This window comes from Lissotriton vulgaris, chromosome 1_1 (genome assembly GCF_964263255.1).
Source record: "Lissotriton vulgaris chromosome 1_1, aLisVul1.2, whole genome shotgun sequence".
NCBI classification, from domain to species: Eukaryota; Metazoa; Chordata; class Amphibia; order Caudata; family Salamandridae; genus Lissotriton; species Lissotriton vulgaris.
This window is the reverse complement of record NC_141685.1, coordinates 44,954,361-44,967,433: the sequence shown is the minus strand read 5'-3', so window position 1 is coordinate 44,967,433 and position 13,073 is coordinate 44,954,361. Positions and strand designations below refer to the sequence as shown.

The 13,073-nt window shown below is 44.2% G+C and overlaps 1 protein-coding gene and 1 long non-coding RNA gene across 3 annotated transcripts in view; both read right to left on the bottom strand.

Moving 5' to 3' along the window:
- Positions 1–11,493, bottom strand: part of LOC147737147 (uncharacterized) — a 136,470-nt gene extending 124,977 nt beyond the window's left edge. The window contains 1 exon segment of the mRNA XM_086967206.1: positions 9,884–11,493. Coding sequence (XP_086823332.1) covers positions 9,884–11,493 — 1,610 coding nt within the window.
- A 712-nt stretch (positions 11,494–12,205) lies between these two features.
- Positions 12,206–13,073, bottom strand: part of LOC147737146 (uncharacterized) — a 113,284-nt gene continuing 112,416 nt past the window's right edge. For both annotated transcript variants that reach the window (XR_015310145.1, XR_015310144.1), the window contains exon 4: positions 12,206–12,847. This is a non-coding gene — a long non-coding RNA (uncharacterized LOC147737146). The remainder of the gene's footprint in view (positions 12,848–13,073) is intronic.

Here is a 13,073-nt window from a genome sequence, read left to right as displayed (position 1 = left end):
CTCCGGACCAGCCCACTCTGCACCCGCCGAGCCCAGGCCGTGCCGAACCGAACCAAGACCACGAGAACGCCCCCCCACGACTGGGACCCGAAATCCATTGCCAAAAGACCCTCCTCAACGACCCAGACGACGCCTGCAGACTCAGAACCAGGGGCCACCACGAGGGTAAGCTTTTCCGACACCCAAAGACACCCCTGCACCCGGCACCCTGCGGCTCCCTCTGCCCCCCTTTGGGGTACCTACCTGGGCTCCAAGACCCCAACTTACCTCTCGAAGTGCTGGTCGCCCCTGGAGAGTCTCCGTCCCCGAGCCTGCAGCCTTTTTTCCTTTTTGACCTTTCCCATTGAATAACATTGAGCGCCGACGGCTCAAAAGCACCCTGTACCCAGCCGCCCGAGGGCCGCTGGCTGTGCCACCTTTGTCCTAGCCTACTTCCCCCTTGCCCTGAGCAAGTGACCAGGAGCCCAGCTCCCACAGCCGCGTGGCCTGCTAGCCAGCAGCCACCAACTGAAGGCTCCCTTTCCCTCATTGGATATCATTGGGCCTACCTACCTCTGCACCCGGCCGCCCCTGTGCTGCTGGGATTGAACTAACAGTACGTACCTGACCCTGGGGGACTCCTGAGTCTATGCCCAGAACCTTAACTTCACCAACCACGTAATCACCTGGGCACTGGTAGCTCATTTACCTGCCATTGGATAACATTGACCAATTTTGAAGTTTTGAAAACTGAAAATATTCACATAAAATCAGCCAAAGTCCGAATTCCAAAGTACTCAACTGTGACAAGGGGAGAAGTCAGTACTGTACCTTTCAGCCCAGTAGTGAACCGTAAAATTAATCCTTTCCGGGTTTACTATTAATCAGTATTATCTCCATAGGAACCCATTGTCTGCTTTTCTATGAAATTTCTTTTAAGTGTCTACTTTTGAAAACTTGAAATATTCTTTAAAAATCACACGAAATACTGAAACGCAATTACCTACCTGTTTTAAGTCAAGACCCCAGTGCTGGCCCTAGGAGACCAGTGCTGGATTATAAAAGTAACGCAATCGTAATTTACTTGCAACCTGAATTTTCTCCCATTGAATAACATAGTCAGATTTTCATTGAAAAGTTTCTAAGTGTTAACTTTTAAGACAGCTTTATATTCATGAAAATTCACTACAGTAACTTAAACGTTTTTGCTAATCTGGTTTCATTTTAGACCCCAGAACTGAATCTGGGATCTAGTCCTGGAACTACCAAAGAAATCTATAATGTAATCAACTGTACTTATATGTGGAAAACCCATTGAAGTCAATGCTATAGTGTGTTTTAGGTTTGTGTTGCTTACTTCCAATACTGTATTCATTGTGTGCACAACCTTTATTGCTCCTTTGCAAAGTAATTACATGAGAGTACTCACAAGAAAAGTATATTTTTATAACTGTTGGTTCTAAAAATAAAACAACTATAACTGTGGATATAAAACAATTGGCCTGGAGTTCAGTCCTTGAGTGTATGAAACCTTTTGCTGACTGAGTGTGTACAACAAATGCTTGCTCGCAGCCCGACTTTGTTGCTGCTGGGTGTTATATGCTACAAGGAAGCTTGGGGAACAACAGACACCAGAATCCCCTTAACTGCACTCACCTGGGCTGAAGCGTAATCCCACTCACTGCACTACTTTACGGCTCGCGGCCCCCGCTTCGCGGGAGCCGCTTGCAGCCGGACTTGTTGCTGCTGGGTGTTCTCTGCTACAAGGAAGCTTGGGGAACTACAGACACCAGAATCCCCTTAACTGCACTCACCTGGGCTGAAGCGCAATCCCACCCACCGCACTACTTTACGGCTCGAGGCCCCCGCTTCGCGGGACGCGTGCAGGTGCGCGCCGGGCGAAGCCCGGGCCAAGGGAGGGCCTCTTTGAGCCCGTACAAGAACGACCGAGGACGGGACGGGGTTCCCCCCTAATAGGGAAGACAGTAGTTAGGGAAGGCAGTGGCAGTGTCTCCCCGAGCCGCTTGACGCCAGCTAGCTGGCACAGCACCTCTAAAAACGGACCGAGCATTTAAACGGTGAAAATTCCTGCATATTGATATTTTAATATTGTCCATTCGTATATAGATGGTTTTTATATTGCGCACTGAATATTTTTAAACACAGTTAGTATCGCCGTTTTAATAAGCTATTCCTCACGTTGCTGGGACTATTGGGGTATTAAATTACACTCACACACTAGGAAGTCTGTTCTCGATGGTGTAGCTTGACAGGAAAGAGACAGGCATTGACTCCACTTCCGCTAACACGAAGCAGGTAGCGGTCTAGTGTTACACAAGGAGGGGCTATTCAGGCAGCGAGGAGCTGCCGGCCGACCGTGGTTAGGGAAGGCAGTGGCAGTGTCTCCCCGAGCCGCTTGACGCCAGCTAGCTCGCACAGCACCTCTAAAAACGGACCGAGCATTTAAACTGTGAAAATTCCTGCATATTGATATTTTAATATTGTCCATTCGTATATAGATGGTTTTTATATTGCGCACTGAATATTTTTAAACACAGTTAGTATCGCCGTTTTAATAAGCTATTCCTCATGTTGCTAAGACTATTGGGGTATTAAATTACACTCACACACTAGGAAGTCTGTTCTCGATGGTGTCGCTTGACAGGAAAGAGACAGGCATTGACTCCACTTCCGCTAACACGAAGCGGGTGGCGGTCTAGTGTTACACAAGGAGGGGCTATTTAGCCATCTCGTCGCTCGGAGCGCGCAGAGGTCGCGCGCAGGGGAGCGCCTGAGGACGCGCCTGAGACAAGCCAGAGAGAAGCCCATCTGCGCCCGTCCGTGACCGGACGAGGCCAGGGGCCATGGCGCCAACATCCACAGGAGGAAGTATGCCCTCTAAGGTTAGGGTGAGTTATTCTTCCCAGGCATTGATGCATTTAAGGGTAATACCACAGATTACTTGTGGGACAGAAGAGCGACCCCCTCCCGAGGGGCCGTTCTCATGTAGGCGCTGTCATTACCAGACAGTAAGCGATCCCTCTTACAGGAATATGGATTACTCCCAAAATTACACCACATGTACAGTCATCGAAACAACTCAGGGAGGGAGAAACCTGTTATGTAACATAAGGTCTATGCCCAAACATTACACTGAGGTGTGGGATCTTATTTCTACGCACAAACCTGATCTGTGTTTCCTTACTGAGACATGGCTCAAACCCCATTCGGTCTCTGTTATCACCTATGGGATCCCAGAAGAGTATAAGATTATTAGATTGGATCGGCCTATTAAAGCAGGAGGGGGCATAGCGATTGTTCATAAATTCAGCATACCTGTCTCTATTCTAGATCAATGTTGTACCTCTGCTTTTGAAATGATGATTTTTAAAATTGGTACGTCTGCTAAATATTACAGGAAGGGAGCTTTAGTCTATCGCCCTCCGCGCCCTATAAAAAAAGTATCCAGCTCTTTGGTGGAAGCACTGGCTCCCTATGTTAACACGGATAAAGCCTTCTTACTGCTTGGAGACTTTAATATCCACAGTGAGCTAAAAGATAATATGGATGCCCAGTCATTCCTGAATGATGTTTCTGTGTTAGGGCTAAAGCAGTGCAATAGTGGGCCTACCCATCGGGCGGGGCATACTTTAGACTTGATCTTTTCCAATTTTCCTGACATTGAGTGTTTTGCACCAAAACAGACTAACTGGATAGATCATTTTATTTTGGAGTTTTCAATGCCTAAAATTGATGTACCTCTCAGCCGCTCTTTATAGATTCCAGTACAGCGAAGACAATGGCATAAAATATCTCACGAAACTTTTAAGGAGATATATATTGCGCCAAAATTTCCGCCCACGGAAAATATTGATTCCGCTTTACTTAAATATGAACTTGCGATACACACAGCAGTGGAACAGATTGCCCCACTTAAAACTTTCAAAAACCGTCCTGCCAAAAAACAGGAAGTCTGGTTTTCTGAAGAACTGCGGGTCCTTAAACGAACCGCTAGGAAACTAGAAAAAGCTTGAAGAAAGTCGCACTTGGAGGTGGATAAATCCAGCTATTATATGGCACTAAGCACCTACCATAAAGCCATCCGAGTTGCACGTAAGAGTCATGTTACCTCACAACTGGAGGCGGCAGGCAATGCTCCTAAAGTGCTATATCAAATTTTAAACACCTTCCTAAAACCAGTGGCTTGTGAAAGTACGGAAATGTCGTCTCAGCAATTATGCAACGACATTTCTGTTTTTTTCACTGATAAGATTGACATTATCTACTGAAAAATCAGGGCATCTATCTTATCCACAAGTAATCACATAACTTTTATACAGGCGAGAGTGGATGTCAATCCTGACCCATTACTCAAATTTTCTAATATCACCCTGTTAGAAGTAGAGGGGCTGATCGACAACATAAAAAGTGGGAGTCCTTCAGATCAGTTACCTGCGAGAACAATGGGAGTCGTGGGCGGGGTACTTGCTCCCGAAATCCAGAACCTTGTGAACCTCTCGCTTAATACGGGTTGTGTTCCACAAGAGTGGAAAAAGGCTCTTGTAAGACCTTTTTGGAAGAATACCTCTGTTCCATGGACCGGTATGTCCAACCTTAGACTTATCTCCCTGCTGCCATTCATGGGCAAAATCATCGAAAAGCATGTTAATAAACATTTGTCTAACTTCCTGGAACAATCAGCCAGCCTAGATCCCTCTTAGTCTGGTGTTAGGCCGAAATATAGTACTCAAACGGCCTTGCTGTCGATAACTGATGACCTCCGCATGTACCAGGACAAAGGTATTTCAGCTGTCCTGGTACTGCTGGATTTATCGGCTGCGTTCGATACTATTTCCCGTAAGATCCTGATCGAACGACTGGCTGAGAGTGGACTGGAGGGCATGGCACTGGCCTGGCTAAAGAGCTTTCTCTCCGACCGGACTCAATGTGTCACCAAGGGTGAGGTTTGGTCGGATGAGGTTAAGATCACCAAGGGGGTGCCACACGGCTCTTGTTTGAGCCCTACTCTTTTCAACATCTACGTTGCCCCCCTGGCAAACATTATGAGAGCCTTTGGTTTTTGTCCAGTGTCCTATGCGGACGATACCCAGCTGCTTTTTCCATTTAAATCTTTAACCCCAGAGGTTAAACAATCTTTCTCCGAGGGGATGAAAGCAGTATCCCAGTGGATGTCTTACAACTTTCTTCAGTGTAACGTTGGTAAGACTGAGGTTATGCTTTTCGGTGAGGCCAAGATATTATGGGCCCTTGATTGGTGGCCATTAGATCTGGGGCCAGTTCCCGAACCAAAGCAAGTAATTAAGAACCTTGGGGTCTGCTTAGAACAGGAGTTGACTTTGAAACAGCATGGAAATACAGTGGGGTCCTGTTTTCACATGATAGGACTCCTCCGTAAGGTGATTCCGCTCCTTCCGGACTCCATCAGAAAGACTTTGGTTCAGGCTTCAGCGATCAGCCGACTTGATTACTGGAATGGCCTCCTGGCATCTGCTAATGAAGAGGTATTGGACCGACTTCAAGTGATACAGAATACCGCGGCCAGGTTGGTCCTCAACGCTCCCCCCAGATCAAAACCTCTGCTAGAAAAACTTCATTGGCTATCTATTCGCCAAAGAGTGAAATTTAAGACATGCTGTATAGTACACAAGGGACTGCATGACCTAGGACCCTCTTATCTGGCAAAGAAGTTTGTTCCTTACGTTCCCACACGTGCCCTTAGGTCAAGTGATCAGCTGCTTCTGAGGGTGCCTAAGATTAAAAGGGCCAGACAGGGAGGCAAGGCTCTGTCAGTAGTGGGCCCAATTCTGTGGAATAGTCTTTCACTCCAAATTAGGCATTGTTCGGATCACTTGGTTTTTAGGAAAAAATTTAAAACTTTTTTATTTCAGGTTTGAATTAGCTTGGTAATGATTTAGTCATATATGATTCTTTGTGCTGGACTATCGCCCTTTGGTTGGCTACTGTCGTCTCTGGAGAGCGGAGATACTCCTTCTGGAGTTTATTCAAGCGCGTTACAAACCCGCTAATAATAATAATAATAATAATAATAATAATAATAGTAATAATATCTCCACTACAAGGTCGGTGCATGATTTGTACCCTGCCATTTGTTGTAGATGATCTAATTACTAGCTATCATTTACACAATGTAGTTGTTCTAAACCTCATCGGAAATTACCACTCCTAAGGCTGGGAGAGGCAGGAAACTAATGGTGGGTCAATAGTGGGTACCCTGGACCTGTTTCTCGCGAGGGCATCTTCCGTTCTGGCCCACGAAATAGAGCTGACAGAAAGAAGATTGTCACTTGACCCTGCTTTCAACAAACGGGCATCAATGGGAAGTTTGGCCCAGGCATCTTCGCCAAACCCCCTACAAAATATTGATCTTACAAGGCCAGAAGGCAATGACGTGCGAAAGGGCAACCAACAATTGCAAATTGCTGGAGGCTTGCCTTGCAAACCAGTATGTGAAGCCGCCATGCTAAATACTAGAAATGCCACTAACCTTCACACTGTGCATCCTGGACCTCCAACATTAAGTGTCAAAAGAAAAGCTAAAATTCAGAAATCTGATAAAGTAGGGGGAAGTACAATACCACTGACTGACTGAACTGATTAAAAGTTTTTTTAAGCGCTCGAATGCCGCAGCGTCTTGGCGCTGTAGAATAGAAGACAAGAATGAGACCGATCAGGGCAGAGAGAACAGCCACGTTTTCAATGATTTTCTGAAACTTAAATTAGAAGGTTGTGACCGGAGCACAGAGGGTAGTGTATTCCAAAGTTTGGAGGCCTGATTGGAAAAGGATTTTCTACCCCAGCGCGCTCTCCAAATTCTAGGCACACAGATCAGGTCTTGATTGGCAGATCTTAGGGTTCGGTTAGGCACATAGTGTGGGAGGAGTTTGGCCAGGTCATCTGAACCTTTGCCATGAATGGACTTGTGGACCAGGCAGAGGGCTTTAAACTGTACTCTGCGTCTGATTGGGAGCCAGTGTAACTCTCGTATGGCTTTAAAGGTGGGGTGGCGCCTTGGCAGGTTCAGCAGAGCTCTAGCAGCCGCATTCTGGATAGCCTGCAGTTTGGTCATTTGTTTTTCTCCCGTACCCATGTAGAGAGAATTACAATAGTCGACCTGAGACATTACTAGGGCAGCTACGACGGTCTTCTTTAAGGTGGAGGGAATGTAAGGTAAGATTTTCCTGAGTACCTTCATAGTGTGGAACCATGCTGAGGTGACCTGATTAACTTGTGCCGTGCAGGAGAGGTTTTTGTCCAGCAGAAACCCGAGGTTTCTGACCTTCTCAGCTGGAGTCGGGCAAGAGCCAGCTTCCGAGGGCCACCATAAGTGACTCCAAATCGAAGGCTTCTGACCGAATTCTATAACTTCGGTCTTCTCTGTATTTAGTTTGAGAAAATTTTGACTCATCCAATTTTTCACGTGAGAAGGCAGTCTCTGAAACGCCCTGCAGTAGCTTCAATAGATTCAGAGACAGACACAATAATTTGCGTGTCGTCGGCGTAAGACACTAATTTTAAACCATGGGATTTTATTAGGTCGGCCAAAGGTGTTACATACAGATTAAATAGAGTTGGTGATAATGCCGACCCTTGCGGGACACCTCCAGGGAGAGTAAATTCCTCAGATGAGTCCATCCCAATGTACTTGTTAGATTCTGCCAGTTAGAAATGATGCTAGTAGGGCCAAAGCTGCATCTGAAATGCCCAGTTTTTCCAATCGACTCAATAAGACCGAATGGTTGACGGTGTCGAACGCCGTGGTTAAGTCGAGTAGTATAAGGGCCGTTCTTCCACCGTCATCCATCGTCTTCCTAATGTCCTCCGTTGCCATAATGAGTGCTGACTCAGTTGAATGGCACGCTCGAAAGCCATGTTGTGTAGAATCTAGAAGGTTGTTATGCGTTAAAAAAGTTATTAATTCTAGATTCATAGCTTTCTCGAGGATTTTAGCTGGTAGAGGTAGGCAGGATATGGGCCGATAGTGTTTGGATTCTGTGGGATTAAGCGTTTCTTTCTTGAGAATCGGGCGGATGCAGGCTTTTTTCCAAGTTGAAGGAAATTTGCCCAGGCAAATTTAATAAGGAGGTCAGAACTCCAGTTATCACTTTTGGGATTGAGTCTAATATGTGAGGGGGACATGGATATAGAGGAGATCCTGACTTCATCTGTGGGAGAAGATCAGCGACCTGCGGCTCCTTTAGGGCGGGAAAGCTGGAGTAGGCAGGGAGGGTGAGTGAGGGTCCTTCCCTAGTGTCCGTGATCAGGGGCTGGGTTGGGATTGCGAGGGTGTTAGGGCCAGTGTTGGAATTCGTGGCCACGATGTTGAGACCATCATATACTGCCTACCACCAACTCCGCATAGTCCTGCTACATGCCAGCCCATCACGGAAGAGCCCACATCGATATTGAGTCCTGGTGTTGTTTTCCCCGCTGAGTTGGGATTGGACTTTTGGACCAAACTTGAACAAATTTTTTAAAAGACATGTCTCCCCATTTATGACAGACTTAACTTGATAGAAAACAGGCTTGCAAGTCGTTTGCTTCGGCTCAGGCACGGGGTGGGAACCGGGATAAAGGGATAACAGAAAAACAAAAGAGATTATCTAAGCAAACTAATGAATCTGAAATTCCCTCTACCCCTCTGCCTACGAGTAATGCAGCTGATATCAGTGCCCCTGTTCTAATCCTACTTCATCTCATCTAATGATATTGCAGTGACTAACCACATTGTGTTGAGTGGAAGGGCATTGATAGAAGATGGGAGCAGGGCTATAATTGAACAACACCAAGCGAACAATAATATTTCTCATGTTCCATCAACAAATGGGTTACCGCGTATAGATCTTCCCCTGGTATCCACACCGTTATGTGTGGTTCTTTCGGGGGTCCCACCATTGAGCCAGGGTAGAAGGGAGGAGTATATGGAGCTTAAGAACAAATGTATCCATTGCCTTAATTACAACAGGCCTCTTCCCCCTATGGTATCTACTGAAATTTTGTTTGCAAGGCGCGTGGATTGGATTCGGCCATGGAAAAAGTCTATCGAGGGAGACTGTATAATTATTAATTTTAGGGACAGAAGGGCTGCCTACTGGCACCAGGAGTCGACTCGACTCGAAAAAGATAGACAAAAATGTCCAAAATGTTAGTAAAAAAATGACTAAAGGTACGTGCTCTTCCCGGATCTGCGCTAGCTGGCGCGTAAAAAAGAAGAACTGACGTCAATACGCGAGGGTGGCGTCTAAGTACTCCAGCGACACCATTCCGGCGATCACGACGCCGACGACGGACACGGAGCCGCAGACGAGGCCTACCGACGTGCAGGGGTACTGCTGACGAAAAACTTTCCGGATCCAGTCTGACACCTGGGGGTAATTCTAAGGTAAGGAATCTAACACTAACGTGTTTCTTTCAGATTATGTCTTTCAGATACAAGCTTTTTTGGCCTAAAGATTATCTCCAGTGTGGAGTTTCTCATGGTGAGATAGCGTTTTTCTCTGCAGCTTTTCTGGCATTCAGAACACTCATAAGGTTTTTCATCAGTATGGAGAATCGCTTATGGTTAGTGAGGCTGGCTTATCAAATAGGAATTTCTGGTATTCACAGCATTGGTAATGTTTTTTCCCTGTGTGCGTCTGCTCATGTAGAGTGAGATTGTGTTTTAAATTGATGCTTTTCTGGCATTCAGAGCACTAAAATATTTTGGTGTGTTTTCTTATGGCGCTTGAAATGATCTCTTCCTCTGAATCTTTTCTGACATTTAGAGCACTAATAATTTTCTTCCCCAGTGTGGATTCTCATATGTTTAGTGAGGTTACATTTAAGGCTGAAAAATATTTGGCATTTGGAGCACTGTTAAGGTTTTTCCCCAGTGTGAGTTCTTATATGCTGAGTGAGTCTGTCTTTTACACTGAAACATATCTGGCATTCAGAGCACCTATAAGGTTTTTCCCCAGTGTGGGTTCTTATATGGTGAGTGAGACGGATTTTTTCACTGAAACATTTGTGGCATTCAGAGCACCGATAAGGTTTTTCCCCAGTGTGGGTTCTTATGTGATTATCAAGACTGGTTTTTTGGCAGAAACATTTCTGGCATTCAGAGCACTGATAAGGTTTTTCCCCAGTGTGGGTTCTTATATGCTGAGTGAGATGGCTTTTTTCAATGAAACATTTGTCGCATTCAGAGCACTGATAAGGTTTTTCCCCAGTGTGGGTTCTTATATGCTGAGTGAGACTGAGTTTGTATATGAAACATTTTTGGCATTCAGAGCACTGATAAGGTTTTTCCCCAGTGTGGGTTCTTATATGCTGAGTGAGATGGCTTGTTTGGCTGAAACATTTCTGGCATTCAGAGCACTGATAAGGTTTTTCCCCAGTGTGGGTTCTTATATGTTTAGTGAGATCGAATCTGTTTATGAAACATTTCTGACATTCAGAGCACTGATAAGGTTTTTCCCCAGTGTGGGTTCTTATATGCTGAGTGAGACTGAGTTTGTCTCTGAAACATTTCTGACATTCAGAACACTGATGAGGTTTTTCCCCAGTGTGGGTTATTGCATGTTGAGAAAGACTTCTTTTGTCAATGAAACATTTCTGGCATTCAGAGCACTGATAAGGTTTTTCCCCAGTGTGGATCTTTGTATGCCGTGTGAGAGTACGTTTTAAACTGAAACATTTCTGGCATTCAGAGCACTGATAAGGTTTCTCCCCAGTGTGGGTTCTTACATGAAGAGTGAGACTGTTTTTGTCAATGAAACATTTCTGGCATTCAGAGCACTGAAAAGGTTTCTCCTCAGTGTGGGTTCTTACATGAAGAGTGAGACTGTTTTTGTCAATGAAACATTTCTGGCATTCAAAGCACTGATAACGTTTTACCCCAGCGTGGATCTTTGTATGCCGTGTGAGAGTACGTTTTAAACTGAAACATTTCTGGCATTCAGAGCACTGATAAGGTTTTTCCCCAGTGTGGATTCTTACATGAAGAGTGAGACTGTTTTTGTCAATGAAACATTTCTGGCATTCAGAGCACTGAAAAGGTTTCTCCCCAGTGTGGGTTCTTATATGAAGAGTGAGACTTCTTTTCTCAATGAAACATTTCTGGCAATCCGTGCACTGATAAGGTTTATCCCCAGTGTGGGTTCTTATATGCCGAGTGAGACTGTTTTGGTCACTGAGACATTTCTGGCATTCAGGGCACTGGTAAGGTTTTTCCCCAGAGTGGATTCTCATATGTTCAGTGAGATAAAATTTACGGCTGAAACTTTTTTGGCATTCAGCACACTGGTAAGGTTTTTCCAAAGAGTGGGTTAATGCATGTCGATATAGACTCGCTTGGACACTAAACCTTTTCTGGCATTCAGAGCACTGATAAGGTTTTTCCCCAGTGTGGATTCTCATATGCTCAATGAGATAATATTTACTGATGAAACTTTTTTGACACACTGAGCACTGAGAGAGGTTTTTCCCAGTGTGCATTCTCTCAAATTCAGTGAGATGAGATTGATGGCTGAATTTGTTTTGGTACAGGTAACTTATTTCCCCAACTTGGGTTATTTTGCTTTGATTGAGGCGGGTTTGAACACTGAATTTGTTCTCACAGCCTGTGTTTTTATAAGGTGTATTTCTAGAGTTACATTTAGTTTTCTCTTGCTTATATGCCACCGTAAGATTGAACTAGATTTTAGAGTCTGGCTTGTTTAGATAATGTTCAGTGTTTATCTCTAAAAGAAATTGTGTGTAATCTGCTTAACATTTGAATTAAGCAAAATATGTCTCGAAGCAGCCCTGTAAAACCTGTTGAAATGTTTCTAGCAGATAAAAGTCTTTTGGTTATAGCCTATCCGGCAGCAACTTATTTTGTGACTGAAGTTTTTCTCAAATCTATTTGTATAGGTTCTTAGCAATGCAGTGATAAGGTGTTAGTCTGATATTTAATGATTAAACTGAGAAGTACCTTTTGCACTGACATAATGGCAGTAACTGAGAACATTAGAACATGCACAGTACTATTGAGGCTCACCAGTCGCAGAACATCAGTTAATTTTACCCTTTCTATGTTTAGTGTAAGGTGTAGTTCTGAAGACGAGGATTTATTTACATTAGCTATAGCGCAACGGTGCTCATTTAATCCATTTTTATATTTAACAGTTTTACATATAAGTCCTGCACCACAGAATGTTGAGGCGATTTACATAGAATTACAGAACAGTACACATTAAAAAGGAAACAATCTGAGATGGTCATGAAAACAATAAAGTTGTGAATTTTTAAGGTTTTCGCCAGAGTGAGCAGAGTGGGTCGAGGTGTTATATCCAGAGGCAGATAGTCTCAAACTTGTGTAACTGGTTAAAAACGGTTGTTGAACAAAGGTGATTTTCCAATCTTATGGTTGTTAACGTGTCAGCTTCGGAGTCTTCTTGGAGCGTCTTTTCTTTGATGGTATGCAGAAGAAACCTTTTGTTGTAACTTTCTTTTATGCAGTGTGTGCTTCCTCTCTAGAATTACATGATGCTTTAGATGAACGTTATTCTGTCATGCTGAGGCAATTTGTCTTTCTGATAATATTTCAGATGAGGATGCTGAAGTGGTCTTTCTACATTATTTCTGATGCTGTGTGCACAGAAATGGCTTTGCTCTGGGTTAATGAAATGCAAAATTAGAGACTTCACTTACAGGTAGAGTACTTTCCTCGCCACACTTAGATTTTTGGAAATTATTTAAACGTAGAATGCTGGATGTCCTTCAGTTTTTCAAAATAATCCTTCTTATGGCACTGACATTTAGTGGCTTAGTGCTAAATCTTGCTTTCTTCGTCCGTAATTTCAATCACCTATAGTATTAAAATTAAATAGTTAATACATGTACATTTCCAAAAATAATAATTCACAAGCCAAATCAATGCAGGATTTTTAAAATGTTGAGCTGTTTTTCAGACAGAGCAGAGTGTAGAATGGTAGCCTGAGAGTACTTAGATGTAGGAGTGAGGATTTGTAGAATTTTTAGCATTTTATTAAGCTCACAAAGGATACCCTATGGAGTTGTAACATAGAATCCCA